This window comes from Battus philenor, unplaced genomic scaffold (assembly GCF_028537555.1).
Source record: "Battus philenor isolate CCGP_79_NKW_IND1 unplaced genomic scaffold, ilBatPhil1.0.hap1 SCAF_7, whole genome shotgun sequence".
In the NCBI taxonomy this organism is placed as follows: Eukaryota; Metazoa; Arthropoda; class Insecta; order Lepidoptera; family Papilionidae; genus Battus; species Battus philenor.
The window spans coordinates 7194462-7218255 of NW_027181737.1; the positions used below are offsets into that span (position 1 = coordinate 7194462).

Sequence of the window (23794 nt, forward strand, 5' to 3'; positions counted from 1 at the left end):
ATTTATTTTTTTCGTGTAGCTTAGAATAACACTTTCATGATAAGTGCATATCCGTCATGAAACCTATAAGGATTTAAATGCATAGAACCTATAAGGATTTAAAAACATAGCCTACAATGAATAGACAGACAAGAAATTAGACAACCATCTCTGAACCTTTTCATGAGAATTTTGGTATATAGCGCCTTATTAGACGAGTCAGTCAGTGGGTGATTTGCATTCCTCTCTAATTTCTGAAAAGATTCTTATCACAGTGTAATTTTGTTTAAGTTTTTCCAACTTTACCGGTAAAGCTTTTTGATAAAAATTTATTAAATGTAATATTTATTGCTGCATTATTATGTATTACTTGAAATTTTTGTACTATTGTAGGTGTAAATTTTTTTAATAACATCGGAAAAATAGTAATTTTAAGAAATGTGACAGTATATTGTGACTGCGCCACCTAGTGTAAAACGCAACGTTTAACTCCGCTAAACGATGTTGCCTATTGCGGAAATGGAAGAGGGCGCTATTAATCTCTTAGCGGCTAGCGCCAGCCGCCATCGCAGAACTCGTGATCGAGTGGTAACAGCTGAAGTTCGTGCCCTGCGACGAAGGCGAGGCTGGACTGTAGTTGGCTCCGAAACTAGGTAAGTAATAAATACCACAAACTGCCGCTAGATGGCGTGAAAGGCGATAAAATTGTATTGATCTACTTCCTTGAAACAATAGCAGAGAAAGAAAAAAATTACATTTCATGGTTATTCATTTAAAGAGATATGTATATAAATAATGAAAAAAATAACTCTTAGGTAGTAAAACAATCATTTATTTTATAAAAATAACACAAAAGTAATTAATCTTAAAATGTCAAAAATATGACCTTTAAATTATAGACACTAAAAATACTAAAATTGTACGGCAGATGTTAAATCTAAAATCTAATAATTTATCTCTGATGTTAAATCAGTTATATTAGATAGTGTCAGTTACTTCGCAATTTTTTAAATATCATGTACGTTATAAATTGCGTAAATATTTATATTCTGTGTGAAAATTATATATTCAGCGATTAAAATCTGTGTAATTGATTGGAATTAAAGTAATTATCTAATATTTATAGCGGTTAATACCATGTAGGTAATACTTGTTTTATATTGCAAGAAAAATTTTTACGCTGTTGTTCACTAAGAAAAAACCAACATGCACATTGCTAACTTCGTATTACTGAATATTGAATTGTGTTAAAACCGCTATTAATCCTATGGGCGAGGCCTATATCCAAAATTGGATGTGCGTCAACTGAAATGATGGTAATGATGATAACTGCCGACATTGAACAGCACCTTTTCTTAATAACATTTTCTTAGAATTAGAATTTTTTCTAATATGTTTTTGTCTGTAGACATGTATTAATAATAAAATGTCAAGTCATCGAAAAGTATCAAACATTTTATCGTTCGTCGCCATTGACGCGCTCGTGACCAGCCAACTTGAAGTTTGGTCAAAATGTTGGGGTAATTGCCTGACCCATTCGGTTTAATAGAAGTTTCATGACGTGGAATAGTTTCAAAACCTTTGTGATCAATTTTGTAGGCTGTTCTGGGTCTGAAAGCTAGTGCAATGGTTCTTTATATATAGTATTGGCTATAAATCTGTCTTCTTGATAAATTATGCCTTCAATTTTGTATTCATGCCGATCTTTTGAATTATTAGAATGCGTTTTGAACTGCATATAAAGATACTACTTGATCCATAAGTTAAACCGACTCCTTTTTTATATTAATAATCTGTGTCATTCTGCAGGTTACTCGTGCTGCGCGGATAATCCAAAAAAATAATACTAACTTTTTTTAATGTTAAATATACAAATAATTCTTTTCCCTATTGCACACCATTACTAGATACACAGATTCAGTGTATTAACCGTGTTGTAATTAGAAATGAATTAGAACTAAAAAATTTTATTTATTATATTTAAAAAAAACTGTTTACACGAATATAAATATTTATTTATATAACCGTTAGTTTTTTTAGGGGCATAAGTTTTTACATTTTCGTAACGTTCAAAAAAATTTAGAATTTATTACATATTCTGCTATTTCGAGGAAAATATCAATCTATATTCTATATTCAGATTAATTTTTTCATACTTGCGTTAATAAATAAATCACTCACTCAAGCTTATGTTTGTAAAAAACCTTGACATACTTCGAAAAACTTTTCCTACAACACGAGCGTAAAGGAGTATTTCGGGGGAGATATATAAACTACTGAAGACTAAATCTTTAACTTGATGAAAATATATTATTTACTTTTTTATTTATTCCTTATGGAAAATACTCGAAAGCAATATGTGTAAAGCAGTCGATAAAGCAATACTGCAGTTAAAATATATCTCATCATCATTATCATGTTAGCATATATAGTTCTCCGCCAAATATCGCCACATATCTTTTGCTGCTAGCGACTTCCCACAACCCTGGCTATGTCGTCAATCCACCAAGCGGGGTCCTACCCACGCCACCTCTTTGGTGCCTGTTCGCCACTTAGGAACAATTTGGCCCTACGAATGTCGGCTGCTCAAGCAATGCGCCCCGCCCACTGCCACTTCAGACAAGCAGTTCTACGAGTCACGTGTATGACTTTAGTTCTTTTGCGAATCTCCTCATTTCGGATTCGATATCGCAGCGAAGGTCTGAGCATAGCCCTCTCCATTAATCTCTGGGTGAAATATTATACAAATACGTATAAATACATTAAAAATATCTGCTAGTGCGAAAAAAGCCCTCAATTGGACGAACATAAACACAATTCTCATTAGCCCATTTTGCACAATTATTTTTTTATATACTTTAAACAGTCATTTAATTATTATAGCTATCTTTTTCGCTTAAAAAATTACAAAAAGTATATAACAAACAAATTACGACATTAAGAACGGTCGAGGTCGAACTTAATAAGCGTAACTCTGTTTTCGCGTTATGCTGAATGTTGAGCCGCTTAAAATAAAATAAAATGGGAAGAAATAATAAACATTTTTGGCACCAAGATTTTATCTAACAGTTTACTAAACTGTATTTCTGTAAACATTTAGAGCAAATAGAGAATACAATTTTCATTGATAAATGTTTACGTGGTATCAGTTTCTATAAACAATTAACTTAAAGAATTAAGAAATTTAAACTCTACAGTTCGTGTCGAGTTTGATTGAATTATACTAGGTACATGCAAACGGGAGAAGGCAGGAGAAGCACTATTTTATAAATGTTTCTCGTAAACAGTAAGATTTTGAAAATGACGCCAGATTTTTCATCACAATCAAAAAATTAAGCAAAAAGACCATACCGTTAAAAAGTCACTAAATAAAAAAAAAAGACACGAATTTGCATGTTGGGAAAATTTCATAATCAGTGATCGTCATTGTTTGTAATTTCAATTTCTATATAAATGAATATACATTAGACGAAACTGAAAGGACTTAGTTCTCTAAAAGATTTTTTTTTTTTCAAATTAATGCTGTCCATTGTATAATATAGTATATGCGATCAAACATGTGCAAAAACCGCATTTCAAGCGATTCTTTATCACATTGTACTCGTACTAAATTTGAAAAATGAAATAAATACCATTACGAAAAAGGTATTTGACCTGAATTGCTTTTGGCTCTGTATTCGTAAATTGAACTCCACTACGCAGTTATTTTCGGAAATAATCCTTATGAAATCACGCAAACAACATTCTTCGCTGATGTCTTTTGGATTAAATGTTTTTATTTTAATTTATAAAAAGATTTAATAAGAATCCATTTACTTCAAACATTAACGTGGATTAGAACTTGGAACATTGACACGAGTAAATTGCTTTATGTAGTGTAGATTTAACACTTTAGTCTTAACCATTGTGTATACTTCATGGCCTCTCCATGTTACTATAACGTTCAAAAATACCACAAGTCTATAATATACGTAAATAATATAAATCCACTATCATGTTATATTCGTTGTGTTCATGAATCGTTCGTTAAGGGTACAAATATCGAGTTTACTTCAATAAATAAAATATAGTCAGTTGTAAGCTTGATAATTTACGCACACGCATATATTGTTGGATTGTTTAGTTTTAAAAGCCACTTGAAAAAAAATCCAATGACGTCTGGTAAATTTTGACAGATGACTGTTGTTGTGATTAAGAGAGGGGCTTGTTAAAAAGTTGTACTTATTAAAGTTTTAGAAGAAAATACGACCGTTTTCCATTGTGCATTCCACACACATTTATTTTCGTGTGAATTATTATGTTAACGGTAATTTAGTTCACCTTTTGCCTAGCAATCTAAATTGTAAAAACATATAAAATCGATCGCTCATCATAATAGCTCATTATTTATTAAGTTTTTTCACGGAGATCAATTTTTATTATTGTCAGTCGAAAATATTTCCACGCATATGTAACTATCAGAATTGTTCCGATTTTAAGGAAAAAAAATGAGCTGTCTAATATTTATAAATGGTTTACGAACGTTTATGATTTATTCGGTAATGAATATGAAATTAAATAAGAATAAATACATTTTTTTACCGACTAGTTAAAATATTTTCCTGTTTGCAATAACCGTGTCCTTTAAGACGATTTTCCCGAATTTTATATTTGAATTGTTATCATTACGTTAAAATTAACTATCCCAGGTAAGATTAAGATTAATTTAGAGAGTTTTTGGAAAGATTTGATTACATTGTATAATTATATATAATGTTCAATACATTTTATTAATGTAATTTGCTAAAACTAGTACCAAGTCAATGCGAAAACCAATACTACAAAGTTTTCTTGGTACTTTTAATGAAAAATTAGTAACTGAGCATTCTTTTTCTGTCGATCTACTATGCTTTAAACATTTGAAGGTAATTCTTTATAAATGCTATATTGATGTTATTACTTTTTTGAAAAGAAGTAGATATTTGCTTAAATAATTATACATATTAAAACGAAGCTAGGTTTTTGTTTACTTTGGAATTATGTAGTACCGAAACTGAACATGATTTTTTTATTAATTGGTGATGATTTTAGTTTGTATTGCGTTTTAAATGTTAATTTAAACAATTAATATATATGGTAATTATATTTATTATGCATAATTTTAACAAAATTATATTCAGGCCACGATTTAATTAATACTAAATATTATTAAAAACAATCAAATTTGAATGTGATGATTAATTTTATTTTTCAAATGTCGCTATTGAATTTTCGGTAAACATTTTTTTTTTACAAATTACTTGCTGTTTAATATATAAATCAATTATGTTTTCAAATGGTTTCCAGTACGACGAAAAATATTTACCATGTATGAAAAGAACTACATTTGGATCTAGTCCACCATATGAAACAAAATAAATGAATAGAAATATATTATATCTAAAAACAGTGAGTGATCTTTACATCTAAGTTTTAACAGCTTCTCTTATGAGACTCGTCAATTAATGATTCTCTTTCAAGGTAATATGAACGCAGACACGGTTCTGTGCCGGGCAATATATTTCACCAGCAAAGCATCGCACCGATAATAGTGACATCGGCGCTTTATGTCGTCTACGTCCAGATATAAGCCTTTCTGAAACTTTGTATCGTACACGATTTATATGGTTTCATAGTACCATATCACTTATTATTGTCATGATTTAGCAATTACGCGATTAAGTAACCATTCCATATTCATAAACTCTACAAATATTTTAAGAGGGTCAAAAAAGTGGTGTACAGGTATCGTTAATAAAATATTTTCTTTTCGAACATTAAAAAAGATCTATTATTGCCACGCTAATATTTATTTTTCTTAACGTCCTAACGGCACTGAACTCGTCTTTTCAAAAAAATATATGATTCAATCTTTAATTCCAAAATTTCTTTACAGACTGTCCAATGAATTATATAAATCTTAATATGTTTATACGTTATGTTCTACAATGATTTATAAATTTAAAGAATGTTTAAAAAAATCAATGATAAAACTTACTTGATTATTAAATAACCTGTCATTTAGCTTTTTTAAACATTGGTCATACACGGTTTCCATATTTAATGATTAATTGATTTGTCTCTCGTAAATATTTATGTAAATCGGTAAATCTTTGATAGGTATGTGAAAATTTAATTTGACGGGTGATAAGCACTAGTCCGGGAACGTTGGCAGCATGCCGTTACGGATATAGACAGAGACATTGCGACGTATCGAATATTTGTGCAAGGCCCTACCTAAATTTAAAGCGTAGTGACAAAATACAATATATTTTAGATAGACATAATGTTAAAGAAAATTAATGTATTATTTATATATTAACATATAAAATAATGTAGTATTTTTTTGTTGTTTAAATTACTATTTATTAAGAATACATTTAATTAAGGTATTATAATTGTCTTAAAACATTTAGTATTAAATTACTAAAAATGAAATTGCACTTTGGCGTATGTCTATAAATTTTTTAGTATTTTGTCTTCTAGATAGGCTAATGTTTGTTTTATAGTATTCAATAATATAGTAAGGTCCTATTTACGTGAGGATTATAATAATTAATGTCGTCGATTTACTCTTAAACATCAAACGATCAATATATTAATGTAAAGTTATTGCCTATTTAATAGATATAAAATTGTCATAGAAAACCTGTTATGGAATTGAAGTATCCAAATAATTTAATTTCGTTGTTAATTGTGTACTAAAATCACTAAAAATGTAATCCAATGGAAAACAACATGTAAAATGATTAAAAAAAAACTTGATATTTTTACTTCAATATCGTTATTTTAATATTTAGTTCTTACATTTTTTACTAAATAAAAAATATTTATAGTATTTATCATTTAAAAATGTGTAAAGAAGAGTAATTGGCAAAACAATATTTATTCTGTCAATCAATAATGTTCAATATACTTTACAATTTAGAATTACTTCAATGCCATGTTTTGGTTGTTTCAACAGGCAACAGAAATGTATCGGATACCGTAGCTTGGAGTTATAATTAAGATATCTGTTACCTTAGATTAACCGGACTTATAAACTTGATACTTTGGACAAAGCTAGTGGAAGAATACCAATGGAATAATAGCGTAATCTATAACATATATTTAACGAAGTAATCAGATAGATTTCATTTATTTCATACTCGGACACCAGTGATTAGCTTTGCTTTTGCTTTTTATTTCTTTCAGTACTTATCATAGAAAAACTGAAATATAACGCTGGAATAATGTATCTGGTATAAAAAATTTAACGAATTTTTAAACCACCTGTCTACTGTAAAAGTAATCAATAGCGCACGTTGTACCTTCGACGCCATGGATTTTAACTTGAAGGATGATATCATATGGGAGCTCGATACAATTTTATATAACTTCACTCTTTGTGCATTTATTATATTAGATTGCCACAGCTCACAAACAAGTTTTTAGAGTATGGGCAGAAGTATCTTTTCCGTACCGTATTACCTCACTGCGATCACCAACCTGCCTGCCAAGCGTGGCGATTGTGATATATCCCCCAGATCTCTTTGAGATGCTTTGTTGACAGGTATTTTCCATGCATAAGATTTAGGAAAAAAATCCTTTTAATTTTCCTCAATGTCCTATTCGCTAGTGCCTCCAAATAAAAGTATATCTCCATAACGTAAGAATTTATTAAATTAGTAATCAAATCAAGGTATCAATTAAATCAAAGTAAATCCCTGATGGATGAAAACCCATTAAATTGATACCTAATTATATAATGAAGTCGTCAAAACGACGACATTCACTCCACTTGTTACGGGCCCATTAATAATGTTCATAATTTATTTAAATCCAATGCAATATGAGCCATTGTTTTGAGTCGCGGCTCATTAACGCAATTTCCGTTTTATACCAAATTAACATTGAGTACGTAATAAAGGTTATTTTGAATTACATTTACATAATGAAATTTACTTACTTATTCTTATTTAAATAATAAAGGGATTTCTAAATACATAAAGTTGTCTTTCTCGTATTATTTTATTTATTATATTCAACATAATATAGACAATTTGTACCCGGAAGGAACAATTTCTGTAATATATTTCCGTAACATTACGAACCCTTTATTCTAACATTCGTATTGATAGTGAATGAAGCCAGCGGCTATAATCGTAGATCGCTGGTACCTTCCTTCGTAACCACGTCACTATTGGTCACCGATAGTAAACAAAAAGTTTTGAAGTATAGCATATATTAGGATCAATAAACTGAAGAAAACTCATACCATCTAATAATCCACTCGTTTTGTGTAGTGAATTACGATCGCTGCGGAAGTAGACTTGAAAAGTGTTTAATCCCAATGGCGGAAATTGCGAATCTAATTTAAAAACACCTAAGAACTTAAACTTTTAGATTTTTTTACTTGGTATTATTCTGTGTTTTATTAAGAAATGTGGTTAAACATTGAATGTTTAACAACTATTTCACATCTTATTGGTTTCATTGGGGTATCGTAACGTTTTTACCTTAATAAAAATTCTATTTGTATTACGGTCAAATAATTAAGTATTAAATAATCATTACTTTTTTAATTACTGTTTATTTTTTAGAACAGGTACAAAAACAGTTAGCTGCATTGCGTCGATTTACGTTCACTGTAAAATTATTATGATCCAATAAACATAATTGCAGTAATAAAAATAGAAGTAATTATCACATCATTTACACTTGTTTTCTCTTATTCAAAAAGTAAACAAACTTATAAAATACCTGTGTTACAATAAAATCGCTTAAAAACTGTACAACAGTTTTACGGTTTCGACATTAAATAACAAGTTTCATATAACATCAAGTAATTCTAATTGAATTATCGCTAGTTTGCATTTTAAACCCAGATTTTTAAATTTCTGTTGTTTTTCTATTACATAAAGTAAACACTGAAAAAACAATTCAATTTTTTTTGCGAATGTAGGTCAGCTAGGACTGTCCACGCCCCCACTAGGTAGACCGACGACGTATGGTCGCAGGAAGTCTATAAATGCGAGCAATACAATTCCAGTCATCGGGGCGATCTTTAGGAAAAGCCTATGCTTTGCAGTGGGTCTATCGGCTGTAAGAAGAAAAAGAAGGTCAATTGATTTTCTATTCTTGACTTATGATTTTATACACGTATTAATTGAAAAGAGCGGACTTTATTAAAAAAAATAATTTAATCAATTATTTCAAGTTTTCTTGAAATATCTCAACACTTAAAGTTAGTCTACACTTTGACGCTTAATGGAATCTATTATATTTTTAATTAATTTCATGTAATAGAATAAAACGAAATAATCGCATTGAAAAAATCTCTCAAAAAACTTTCTAAAATAATTACAAGCTCTTAATTTTTCTTTATTATCTTTATATAAGAGAAAACATATCGAAACTCGATTACGTCACACAAAACTTTATTATATGAAGTTACCAAACTTCCGTTATTTTAATTTTTTTTGGTTATAAAGTTTTAGTCGGATTTCGTTAAAAATTTCATTTTTCAGTAATATTGTCTGTAAAAGGCGTCTAAAGTGGAGATTCGTGAAAATTATATTACAAATTATCCTGGTAATTACATGGCAAGAACAACAGAACAAGAGGTAATGTTCGTAATACAATTACAGTTAATTGGGTCAGCAATGAAGATTCATTTTTACTTAAACTATTCTACAACTAATTTTTTGTAGCAAAATTCTATGATTATGATCATCACTAGTGTTATATTTTTTGTTCAATTACTGATTTTGATAGCTCAAAACTGAGTATACCATATAAACGTCAAAATGCGTGGTAAGAATAATTGAGGGCTGCCCAACACATCCATCTCCTATTATGGTTATTCCCCACGGGTGAACTAGACCACTTCCTTCCAACTTTGAGATGTGAATTACTTAGATGATACCTAAATGGCTAAAGGCACACCGAAATCACGGTTATTTTAATCAAGCTGTCCTAATTTACATTTATGAAAGCCCGTTATTTACGTATTCAATATATTAAGATGTACGTATAAAACTATTAGCTCTTTAGCTTTCTATGTTCTATTTCAATGCAAATGAGTAGTGATTTCTTGGTAATAATAAAATTAAATATTGAATTTATACCTATTGTCGTCATTTTATAATACTTTCTTTTATATCTAAATAATGTAGTATCGATCACTAATATAGATTTTACACTTACTTCAGACTGTCAGATGTGTGAGTATGTCCACGAGCCTGCCGTAATAACGAGTAGTCCCATAATGAATAAATTTATTATGATTGTTATAAATAAATATAATAATCATTAAAGGTTATGACAGTAACATTTTTGATACCATAATTTTTAAGCCCTTTGTAGAAGCCCCGAAGCAAAATGCTGCAGCTAAAATGCTTTTAATATATTTGCAATTTATAAAAGCTAAATTAAATCACACTGTATAACTTTTGCTGAAAGCGTATTTTATTAGCCTTAGCCATTGTCTTAGATTCGATTTACAAAGTAATTTATTTTGTTTGACATTTTATTTTGTTTATAGGCAATTCACATTACATTTTTAATAATAAAGAAAACCAAACATACTTCTAGCCTTTACTTAATAATTACCACTAATATTCATTTGTTGATAATAGTGAAAAATATCATTTTTTGAAAGTTGGCCACAATTGATCACCGAAACAACAGGAAGAATTACTTTCTTGCCACGTCGATAAAAAGCCGTTCTTTTTGAATATTTGACTCAAAAATATCAGCCATGCTGACCTTGGAAAATCATGCAGTTGACGAGGGAACTAGAAAGACAGCTACTTAATAAAAGATATTCAGCAGCTAATTATAATCTCAAAATTGTTTTTGTATAATACTACAAAAACCCTTTTCTCGTTTCTTCCGTTACCTAATACAGGGAATATTAGGTAGTTTCTAGTTTTGTGACCTGTTTGTCGTATATGGGCAGGCGTACATCGATACCAATTACTTGAACTGATTTCAGATGTTGTTAACCGCTATTCTACATAAAGACGTATACCAATAGATAACTCAAATGTCGATTTTCTTACTACTATGTGCGATATTCCATTTAGCGTTTTAAACAAAATTTTCATCATATGTATTATACCTTTTAGATAAAAATGTCGATGGCGATGTAGACAAAACTGGACGGAACGATTTGTTTAGGGGATTTTCAAGAAAAGACATCACTTTTATCTTAAATGATTACAACACACTGCTATTCCTTTGTTATTCTGAATACCTGTTATTCTGGTCGTAGTATTTGAGACATTTTCATGCACGTCTGCTCATATTCTCTTATAAAAGATTCACACACAATTCGTTTAGCAAGCTTTTCATTTTATAAGTTCAAAAACTTTCTGCGAATGTTATACCTACAGTACAAGTATATAGATTTCTAGCAAGTTATTTCATGTGAAACATTTCCATTGTCTTCCTGAAAATTAAACACTGAAGCTTTCTTTTGTATTCTGTAGAAGATGCTTATTATTTGTTCATATTGTTTGATCTTACCGATAACTTTATGTTCATCTTTGTTGAAATTATCTCATTGTGTCTTAATTTTCAAGTAAGTTTATTTTTTTCTTTAAAGACAAAATATTGAACAAAGTATCAAAATTAAGAAAGGGGCAATTTTTCGATATAAAATATAAAGTTATATTTAAATAACTTGTATATTAATAAGTCATAAACTTTTAGTATTTCACTGATATCAATTTCTATTTATTAATTGACGATTTATAAGCAGTTATAACAAGGTTATATCAATCAATTTATAACAAGGCCTATTGTAAATTAAAACTTTTTGATTATATAATTTTTTTCAAGTTTGCCGCTGCTCAACGTAAACTTGTTCAAGTTTATATTATTAAAATTTTATAAAAACTTTCAAATTATTACAAATTTTTCTATAACAATATTTTTTTATATCTTTGCGTCATTCTGTGGGATTGAGACAGTTTTTTCTCGTTAAAGTTCTATATATTTTGTCGCCTTAAGCCCTTAAGGCGGCATGAATGTCTAGTTCACACCTACATTTCTCCACAGCTCTACGGTAAAACTGCTATACATACAAAGGTACGGTTTAATATATTTGTTCAACAAAGGACCGGTTAAACCAAACACTTTGTTTGCACAAAAGGTTATAATGCCTATATTTAAATGGCAAGTCAGTGTTCCATTTCTCAATTACAACAAAGTTTAAGTAATACAAACAAAAATTCTCTTCAACAAATTTTGTTATCTTAATGTTACATGTCCATTAAATGTACTGAGAAAACTTTATTTAGCAAATCTAACATTTTATTTAACTTCATTTTCATTCGTTTAGATTTTATGTGCCTTTACCTCCGGGCTAAAACCGAAAGATTTTGACATCGGAGTTTATTATGGCTATGCATGATGGGTGCTCCTGAACCTGCCAATAATAACATGACATAATGTTCATCTTTTATGATTTTATATAATAAACAACATGATCTTATGGATTTTTTTACTATGGGAGTTATGAATTTTACTTGTCTATTTTAAAAATTTATCGATGAAAAATAAATGTATCATTGTGGAATAGAAAATTCTTGAAAGTATCTCTTGTTCTACATATGATTCATATTGTGAAACAATATATTTTGAAAAGGTATAAAAATATCAACTCAATCAAACTACAAAGCGGAAAACTAAACCAGATTTTTTATTATAATAGCAACTTTATGAGAATTGATTCTTTTTGATTATTGTAATGTAAATATGAAATTAGTCATGTAAACTTAATAACTTTCTTCAATAACTTTTTTTTTTCTAGAAATTTTTAAAAGAAATCAGATCGTTTATGTCACCTTTCATTAAACTTTTAAAACTTGTATAATGACATACTTGACTTAATGACACTGCTTTTGAAACAAAAATTTAACTTAATTTCATTGCAAAAAAAGTGAAAAGCTTTAAATTCGGAATTTCCTTTTATGTAGTTAAATGTCAGCCATTTTTAGGTGTCAGAATATCATCTGTACATCATAGTGGCAGATTTACAATTTCAGTGTTTTGGGAGAGCCCCCGGGCAAAAGGCTAGAACTCTCCCTTGTTAACCTAGCTGTGCGGGTGGGTTACGTCAAGATATACCTCAACTCTATTCTCATAAACTCGAGACTAGTGTTTTACGAACAGTTCCACAACCTTAAACCAACATTTCAAGGGTGCTTTAAGTAGTCAGTTTATTATTAATGAAACTAAAATAAAACTATTTTCTCATCTAAATTCGATAAATTACTGAAAAATTACGATCATATTAATTTTACAAAGTCCTTTGATATTAAACATAATTAATTATAACTCTTTTATGATATGAAACAAAAAGGCCAGCCCTCTGTCGTATTGAGGGTCTTTGTTTGTTCAATAGCGCTCTAATATTTCAAATTTCTATGGAACGTTGTGAAAGTTGGCGCGCTGGTGAGGCTTGGGTGTATGTATTTAATTTACACTTGCGAATGGATATAAACCTGAAACGCTCATGCAAGCTAAGAAACATAAATACTAAATATATTCCGTAACTTGCATTTGACTATTTTACCGTTGAACGCTTTATATTAAGGACACTGCTACTCCTTTCTTGTAAAGTGAACACTTTAAAGTGTTATTGGGCGGTGTACTATAACGCTATTTATGTACAATACAAAGGAATGCAATTGTGTAATAATTGTATTTTATTTTTATTATTGTATTATCTAATACAAGTACAGTGCAATTGGTTTAACAATAGAATGTTTATAACTATATATTCATCATCATCTTTTCACCTGTAAAACGATTATCGCTGGACATAGGCCTCGGTCTGAGATATTACGTAGGACTTAGCAGTAGTGCCAACATTCAACCTGTTTAGACAACCCTAACAAAGTAGTCTTGGCTGGACGACCTTTGCTGCGCTTGCTTGCCAGTCCGTGATCTTCACTCCAAAACCTTAAAGCCCCAGCTTAATGATTTTGCTGGTCTGCCAGCTGCCATTTCAACTTGCGTATCAGCTGGTCATGTCCATTACTTTTGTTCGTCTGCAGATCTCGTAGAAAAATCCCGAACTTTACGATGATAGTGTGAAAATAGAAGTTGTCGCTTAAAGAGATCTCTTGCAGCTAACTATATTTTTAATACTTGACCTTTAATGATTATAAGTTTAACGAAATAATACGATAAATCTTTTGCCAAAAATGGTTTTGGATACAGTTCTTTTTATAATATGTAAGATAGTATATCGGACAGTTCACTTTAAGTTCTATGCAAATAATGTGACCCAAAAACTATTTTATGTCAATAAAAGTAAAAACTATTTACTTACTAATTTAGTATATCATAACATCATTGCCTGCGACGATTACATTACTAAGAGACCCTCAAAGCTCTTGCTTAAAATTTTATTTATCATATTAATTTATTCTCATTGTCTCAGCTAGCGAAAGTTATATATACTTGATATTATTAATCACAAAAGTTACGTTATAAACATTCATCTAAACAATCTATGTTTTAGTTTAGAAAGTACATTGTATAGTCCAATTTTCGAATTATCACAATTGCTATTATATTGCATCAAGTAAAAACAAAAGACTAAAACCTACATACAGGTTTCATTGCATTTTAATTCTCCCATTACTATATATAACTTAGCTTTTAGTATTTCTATCTTAAAACACATACGAAGGTGTAGTTTTAAAGTGAATATAAATGCAGACTGAGTGATGTAGACCTAGTATCTATCTACCAGATTTACAAACTTATCTAGGCTATATTGGAAAGTAATTATTTTATGGGTTTAATTAAAGGTCAATTTGAAGGGTTAAATCGTTATCGTTAGCGGTAGAGTGCATAGTGTTGGCGGGGCCGATAAGCGCAGGGCGTCGAAGCGCGAGGCGGGCTGCGGCCGCAGTTTCTGTCGGCAGGCCCGCGCGGCTAGACGTGTTGCGGCCCGAGCCGCCCGTCACCCGCCAGCCGCTCCCGCTCTTCATACCTAGCACCAACCCCAGGTAAAATCCTTAAACATTATACTCAATTTATTCCATATTCCTTCAAACCATACAACGCTCGAACAGCAAACTAATTTACAATTAGTTAATAATTATTACATATTGCTTGCTTCTCAGAAAACGAGCAATTTTAAGTGTTCGCTAATGTTGATATTTTAGTAACCGGTGAAAGACGTCGTCTGTCTTTAATGACATAACTATCTCAAACAATGCCAATATTATTTACTATTTTAACATTTTCAGTAAGCGTGACAAATATTAATATTTTGTAATACGCATTACCTTTTAATATTTTAACGATTTATTAATTTATAACAAAAATAAAAAATAATTTATTCCTACAAAGCTTTGTTTTCAATAAATGGATCCTGAAGTATCCTTTTAAATATAAGCCTGGCACTGATTAGGAGACTTCATACTTGGGTTAGCAAAAATTATAAAATGGAACCACTTGCAATATAAATGTGATAGAATAAATAATGAAATGGGATTAAAAGAAGGAGGATAAAAGAAAAGAAAAATAAAAAAACGAAGGAAAACTGAAACGTAGGTTATTTCGGAAACGGTAAAGAGTACTAGCTTATCAATGTCGACCTTCGGATGAGCCTGAATTTCACACACTTATCAAGATTAACGGGATGTTACAACATGATTACTGGCTTAATCTAAGACATAAGTATATTAATAAAACATCTTAATTGTGTAAAAAGCGATCGCACATAGTATGAGGAAAAAAGATTTTCTGCGTTAAATGAAACATTTTTGATTCATTTTAAATGATATAAATTTACTCAACGCTCTAGTTACCATATATTTTCAAGAACATTTAGAAAATGTTAGGAAACAATGATGTTACATTTAATCGTTAGTCATAACGATATTTAGAAATCTTAATCATTTTACATATAGATCCAATGCAATTTTAAGATTTTTTTCTGTTCGAGAGAAACTTTTGTGAGATCTTAAATTTCTATCATCTTATTTTTTTATATACTTTTATATTGACAATTACTAAGGTACAGATAAATTTTTAGTTGACATAAATGTCTAATTATTCAATTGAACTTAATGGTTAGATTTAACTTGAGAAAAGCGTTTAGTAAATACACACACATTTTTTACTTAAAATAAATTTATGTGTCAAATCTCTCTTTAATTTTTAAAGAGGCTTCTACGCCATAAGTATTTTTACCGTTGCAGCCTTCTGCCTCTTGTAATTATTTATTTATTATTATTATATGCATTTAAATATCTTTATTAATCAATGTACACTTTCGTTATTTAGTTAACTTAACAACTTAGTCTTTGTTGTGGATTGTAATTTACATTGTTGAAGCTTAACAAACATGAAAAGTGTTGATCTTTGAAGTAGGCTCGCAGGCATGTATTGCACTTAACGTACTTTTATTGTATATTTACAATAAAAATGAAAACTAAAATAAAATGTAGCATATAGAATTAATATTAAGGGTCTTATTAATAAATGTTAAAAATAAACTGAAGTTATGTATTTGTAATTATTATTTTTTTGTAGATAAAATACTAAAAAGAGTGATCCCGGTGAAAAACATCAATTCTTTGATTCGGCATTTCTTCAATTTCTTTCTTGGGACTGTTGACGTGATACGTATAAATAGTCATTCTAAGATACGAAGCGACAACATAAATCAATTAAATTAGATATAGTAAACGTTTTTTTTATTATTTTATAGAGAAGAGACATTTGTTTGAGCTAGGATGGATTAAGACGTTCACTCGATACAGGTGGCAGGCCAGTCGTAGTATACCATACTTCCCTCCAGCTAGCTAATTGTTAGGGCTTTTACTTACTGTGAGGGCTATTTATTACATTGATCGGAATGCACATACGTAGAGTCAGTACTAGGTTAATCTAAATAGAAAGATTCAGATGGTCTGTATATGTATAGTTTATTATGGTGGCGTACATATCGTAAAACTTGGGGTGGCGATTTAATAGAAAATTGTTGTGTTCGGTTTTTGGGCCAGTTTGATAATCTTTCAAAATAATTTAATACAGATCAATCTTTCAGTCACCGAAATTTCCAAAGCATTCTGTTATCGCGGGTAATACACGTGTAGTACACAAATTACCGGCTAATCTCAAGGACTCTAGCGAGAGAGTTTTCTGTCTACGCGACGGTCGCACGATAACTAGTTGTCTAAGTTTCATGCGAACGGTCTAATTAATGACACAATGCTAACTTGAGTAACCTTAAATCTGATGGCTACTGAAATTCCACAATGCTCGCGCAATACTACAAAGATGGCAACAATAAAGATTTTGCACTACAAATCTAGTGAGTCCTATTTTGCTAGAGAAAACGCTGTACGTAACACCATGACGACCAGAAGGGAGCGCCAATACTCATAACTTTACTATTAAATAAAATTGTTGATAGTAGCTCCCATATTTTCAGGTTTAAATGAAACTTACGCCTCTCGGGGACGTACTTAGGCACTGAAAGGAATACTTTGTAAGTAACTGCGAATCATCTCTGAAATTAAGAAAGATGACTAGCATAACTGATACCTGTAGTTTCATCTCAAGTTGTTCTGTTTATAACGACAAGTCAAGTTATTATACAACAGTAAGTGAATAAGAACCGATAGCTGTAATAAACATTTATTGCCAAGTTTATGGGCTATTAATAACAACGTAAAAAATAAATACAAAAACAATAAAAGCGAATTTCAGGGGTTTGTCACAAGACCTTTAAAAAAAAGTCTTATTAGGTGCAAAATTAAAGCTTTAAAGAAATAATATCAACGAATACAAATTTATTCGTAAGTAAAACACTTCGTCATTTTTTCATTTTAATAAGATTAGATATGCTTTATTTTAAAAGCCTAATAAATAATGGTTTGTTGCTACTATTTACTTTATAATTTAAAACGAAACGTACTTAAACAATTAATTTGTATTCGAATGCCTTGTACAATGAAATTATTTGTCTTCTTTTTATAAAGGCAAAAGTGAAAAGAGTAAACATTTTAAATATTAACGTGTTTATGAGAAACGTTGCTAAGCTAAGATACTCGATACACGGAGCTAAGTAACTTCATCCCCAAAGAAGAAACAATATAGAAGATTTCAAACTTAGTTAAGTACGCAAGTCGGCTAATTATTCATACATAATTTTTTGCAGTCATATCTTTCTGTATTCTTCTGTATTATGAAAATACTTATTTTGAACAGATTGTGGGAAAATAAAATGTGTCTTATAATTAATGATGTCTCTTTTGAAGTTGCATTTATAGACATTGCTTTATCTATATATATATATATATATATATATATATATATATATATATATATACAGTTTGTATGTGTAAGATATTTCAATTGTAGTCTTTTTTATGATAAATATTTCATGATGGTTCTATGGTGATGTCACTACCAAGTATATTGTTCGTAAACGCGGTCCTTTCTTTAAAGTAATTTATTATCGTTACCTATTTAAGGCAGCCGGTTTTCTCAAATGAATCTGAGCATCTTGTTTTATACTTTACAAAATCAATTAACAATGTAAACTCTTTAAATCCATCTCCAACACTGTTAATGAAAAACCTGTGTTATAATTTATTTTGCGAATACATATTGATTCAACGGTTTGTTTTTCCTAGATAATCTCATAAGCGAGGTTGATGCTCGATTAATTAAAACTATTTTTCTATCAATCAGTATTGGCTACTACATGTAATTAAAAAGCATTGCCTTTCTATCTTGTAAGTAAATTATTAAAATTAAAAATACTACCAAATTTTGTTTGTAGATGAGTTTTTAGACCGTAGATTTTGTTTCACCAACGAAATTGTGTTTTTATGCTTAGTGACTTTTAGAGGGATCAACTAGACCAGTAAGTATATTTCTTATTTCTCCTTCCCTGATGTGTCTGGTTATTATTTAATTTATAATGTCATATAAATAGCAACTATTTCTTTAACAGCTTGCTTAGAGCCTAAAAGTTCAACCCCCTATGTTATATCAAATCTCCTTTGATTCTTGACTTATCAGCTTTGAGAAATTTAAAATGGTTTGTTTAAAAATTTTTGGGAGTCTATTGAATTAAATTATTAATGTTTAGGCTAAAGCAGGGTGTTAAAAATCTAGACAGGCATATAAACGTTTATCAGCGCTAGTTAAAATAAGACCCAAAAAGTGTCTATTCGCGTTTCTTGTCTAATCAATTTCAACAAAGGCTCTTAGAGACAAGTAAGTAGTATCATTAAATAAATTATTAATTTAGTGATACATAATTGTATTAAACGTTAAGGTTGTTTTCATATTTCAGAGAAGGTGCGTAAATCTATTACCTAACCAAGACTCCTGGGGAGAATTTCACGGTGTAGAACATGAATGAAACTTAACAATAAATTTATAGGTCAACTAACGGTAATAGGGGTGGAAGACATCATGCACAGATATAAAGCTGGCACAATGAATTGCCTTCATATTATTTTTGACCCAAAAATCTTTATAAGAATAAACGTAAGCACGGATTTATGTTAAAAGAAAACGAAAGAGAACTGTACCTCCGTCCTCTTTGATTAAAATGGTTGAACTACGATTACGCGTAAAATAGTATCTTTTTCAGTAATTATATCGTGTTAGGTTTGCTTGTTAAGTCAAGTATAGTCAGAAGAATAACGTCTAACTCCTGTTTACGTACATTACTTAAAATTGTTTGTTTTATTTTGCAAACCACTCGTATTCTGATAAAAAAAACTGTCAAAGTAAGAGCTATAATTACAACCTAACGAAGAAACCGATCAATTAGATTTGATCCAAAAATTGTATGTTCTTAATGACTAAGCGTCATTGTTAATGGTTGTAATTACATTCTAAAGACAACTTTATTTGTGTCCAGTAGAGAAGTATCGTTGCATTATATATGTATGCATTATATTGCAGATAAGATTGTCGACGTAACTTATTATTGCTGATAGAAAATGTTGTATGTAGTTTTATTTTAAAAGAAAATTAGAACCTCGCTTGTCAGAAATAAAGAATTTTTGCTACTGAGATAGCTACTTCTAAAAAGTAACATATCATCACAAAATATATCGCACTTTATTCCTGATTAAAGCCATTATTTACCAACTGCAATATCTCAGAGCGTTTGCATGTGCTCAATGTTTTCCGATAAAACTAACCACTCTATTTCAATCTCGGAACAGTTTGTTATGAAATAAAATAATGCAAATACTCGCTGAAAATAAAATGAGGCTGTTTCTCTTTAAATACGAGAATGTACATATACGAGTATGTATTATACATAATGTAAATAAAAGTCTTCAAACAAAGTCCTTTTAAATGTACAAAAATTCAAGAAAGCAAAATGTGAATTAAATTACTGTACTAAACAGTTTTATTAATAGAAAAGGCAAACCTACAATTTAAGTGCAGTAATGTAAATTGATAATGGCACAATACAAGAGAGTTAAACCACATTGCAGGTGGACAAACCCACCCTGCTTACTGTGAAAATGGATCGCTTTTTTACTATCAATAGGTAAATGAAATATCGATAATCGGTAATTTATACACATTATCGTACATTGGCACAAACAATTATTGTTTAGTTTATTTATTGATAGTATTTCAATAGTTAATTTAATACAAATTAATTTAACAATTATTTCAACTGTTTTTCGTTTATGAATAAATGCCGTGGATGCGAGATATTTCACCGAAGCCTTATCTGTGCTCAACAGACCAATCAATCCTTGCTACAACAACGTTTCAGAGGTATCGGTCTGTGCGATGATAGTCTTTTTGATATCTAGTTATGTGATAAGATGTAACGAGAAACACATGTTGCCATATTTTTCGGACGCTTCACTGTTAATCATTTGCCTGGTCAAAGTCCCCTTTAAAAAGGTAATTATGTATGCATCCTATGAAGTTTTTTAAGGTATCCCTTAAAAAGTTCAAAAGTATTCAAATAATATTATTCGTAATATAATTTCTCAAGGTAATCAATTGTGCGTGACGTAACTTCAATCAGTAAATAAATATTTTAGGACGTTTGTATGAAATATAATCAGGATCTATATTCTATCAATTGAGTCTATTGTTCGATGGTAACTGTGACCTCTTGAAACAGTCCTTTGCCGCTCGGCTTACAAAGTCGTAAATTTCGTGTCACCCTTACTGAGTAAAATTAATAGACAAATCTTATATCATATCATAAACATTTAATCAAAAGTCAATAGTTGTCACTAGTTGTAATATGCTATCTTAAGAATTTATTGTAGACATATCAAAATTCGTACACGTGCTTGGTTAAAAAAATTACGTACCATGACTTATTATGACAAATAACAACAAAAACTGACAATCCTACTTATGCACAAATAAGTTGTCAATTTCAATAGTAGTTAAAAGGTAATGTAGTATGTAAATATATAACATATATAATACATAAATATACTAATGGAAAACTGAAAACCATCGTTCCTACAATTTCAAAATTATTCTTATTATATGTCACAAGTCACAACGTCACAAGTAATAAAATCACCTATTAATTAATAATTGCCTAAAAAAATATGTTGATTCTGGAAGCACTTTCTAAAATACGAGCTAGTCTACATTATTCGGATACAAACCTATTTAATAATAAACGAAACAAATAACTTAAGAGCTCCTTTTTATTACTTATTATAAATGGATAAAGTAATGTAAAAAACATATCTAACACAATATAAGCCTCAATTGATTATAGTTCAATGAATACGAACAAATGACACCGATTACATGTGAAATATCCTATGTTGTAGCGAACTCATCACTACGTTATGGGAAATGACCGCGATGTTTAGGAATTAGAGGCACCTGTTTCAAATAGGACAAATCAAAAAATTTGTTCTTCATTGCGATTTTTATTATTTACTTGCAAATCGAAATATAGATAATATAACATCATCGGAAATGGGAACTTTATAAAAAATGTAATCCGCTTATCCCGTAGTGTAATCTTCTTTTTTTTCGGTATTTTATTAAGTGTATTTTTCGAGTACTTTGTATATTCGAGTATTTTATATTTTGTAACAATATTTATGGTTGTTGTGTGGTATAAAATACATGTACCTTCTTATCAAGAAACTGTAAAAAGTAATTTAAGTGGTTTAAAAAAAACTGATGAGATCGTTACAGGTAAATATCTGAGAATCAATGATAAAGGCTATGTGTCACTTGCTGTACAGCGATATTATTTATACTTGCTATATTGAAAGTACGAGTAACTCTGGCTGTTTGTTATTTCTAGCCATGTTTTCTCATGATTTCTTGATTGGGTCTCATCAGCAGATACCAATAACTATAGCTATACCTAACGGAAAAGATTCATAGAGGACAATGCCTCTACAATCCAACTATGTTCATAGTATCAGCCAGTTACTTAATAAGCTTTTTGTTATATTCCATGAAGCTCTATTACACCTAAATATCCCGGCTTTTTATATAAATCGTAACACGTTCAGATCGATCTTTAGCTCTTTATTGTTTTAGTACTAATGTGTTGATGACGTTCTGCTTATACAAACAACAACCTACTTTACCCGTTACTGGCCTGAAAATGGTTGAAACAATTTTGTTCTTTTCCAAAAAGTCTCGTTTTTAAGGTCGTTTATTTATTTTTTTTTTCTTAAGAATCAAATTTTCTCATATTAACAGTATGAACACAGAGATTTTACTGTACCGATGCACAATTCGGAAAAACTTTCACAAAGCGTCCTGGTATTATATAAAAAAAATATCAGCTAACCATAACCATAAATATTTGAAGACATATGTTTGCATTTAAAAAAAGAAATAGAATTTAATATAGTTCGAGTGATTTAAATTATTTACTGAGAACACATTACCGATCCATCACTTCAAATGAAATAAATATATATTTTTTAAAAGTAATTAGGACACAAATTTATCAAGATACCATTGCAAACACGCCCTAAGGTTTTTTGTACATTAATGTGTTTAAAACTATTTATTAATACTTCAAAAAGAAAAGTTTGGTATAAATTCATAATATTGTTTTATTGCGTATAAAAATGGGCTAAGATTTAATTTAATTTACACCGCAACAATATAAACTGCAACAAAAAGTATATGGAGTCATTAAAAAAATCCTATACATTATTATTAATTCATTGACGTTGATTTGGTAAACATTTAACTTAAAATTGCTCATCCATTTGTATTAAGAGAAACTAATTGCCCCGATGAAAGGTTATATATATACTACATACTATATATACGAAAGTAACTCCTTAGCCAACAATGCAATGTATAAAAAGGCAAATTAGTCACCAACTTATTTAAATACTAGAAATATATTTATAGCCGCCAAGTAAACAGTTGCTGGTCGCTTTAACAATTCCTTTTGTGACCGGCGCACAAGCTGTCGCTAATGAATGAGGCTGCTCAGTCGTGACCGGAGACTGAAAGAATGGACTCGTTAACTTCAGCCCCTCATAAATCAACGCGACCTTTATATTAGTCACGCCTGCAAATGGGCAACACTTTCAGTAAGATTCAAAACTAACCGAGTTTTCTGAGTATTGTTTAGAATAGGTTGTTCATTTGTATATGGATTTTGCATATTTGTAAGCGTATTTATATGCTTACTATTTTTTAATCTATAATACTTGTATAATATTCAACATTATATATTAGAAGTAAACTTCAACAATACCGTCAAAATTTTTCCACGTCTATATTGTTTTTATATTATATAAAAACATCGCGATATTTGTCTGGG

At 29.9% G+C, this 23794-nt stretch overlaps 1 protein-coding gene across 5 annotated transcripts in view; it reads left to right on the top strand.

Annotated features, from left to right (window-relative positions):
• Positions 1-23794, top strand: part of dnc (phosphodiesterase dunce) — a 216640-nt gene that overhangs the window by 94394 nt on the left and 98452 nt on the right. For 2 of the 5 annotated variants that reach the window (XM_068774647.1, XM_068774648.1), the window contains exon 2: positions 373-632. The exons of the other annotated variants lie outside the window; for them this stretch is intronic. In XM_068774647.1, the coding sequence (XP_068630748.1) occupies positions 481-632 (152 nt within the window). In that variant the 5' untranslated portion in view covers positions 373-480. The remainder of the gene's footprint in view (positions 1-372; positions 633-23794) is intronic. 5 annotated transcript variants of the gene reach the window in all.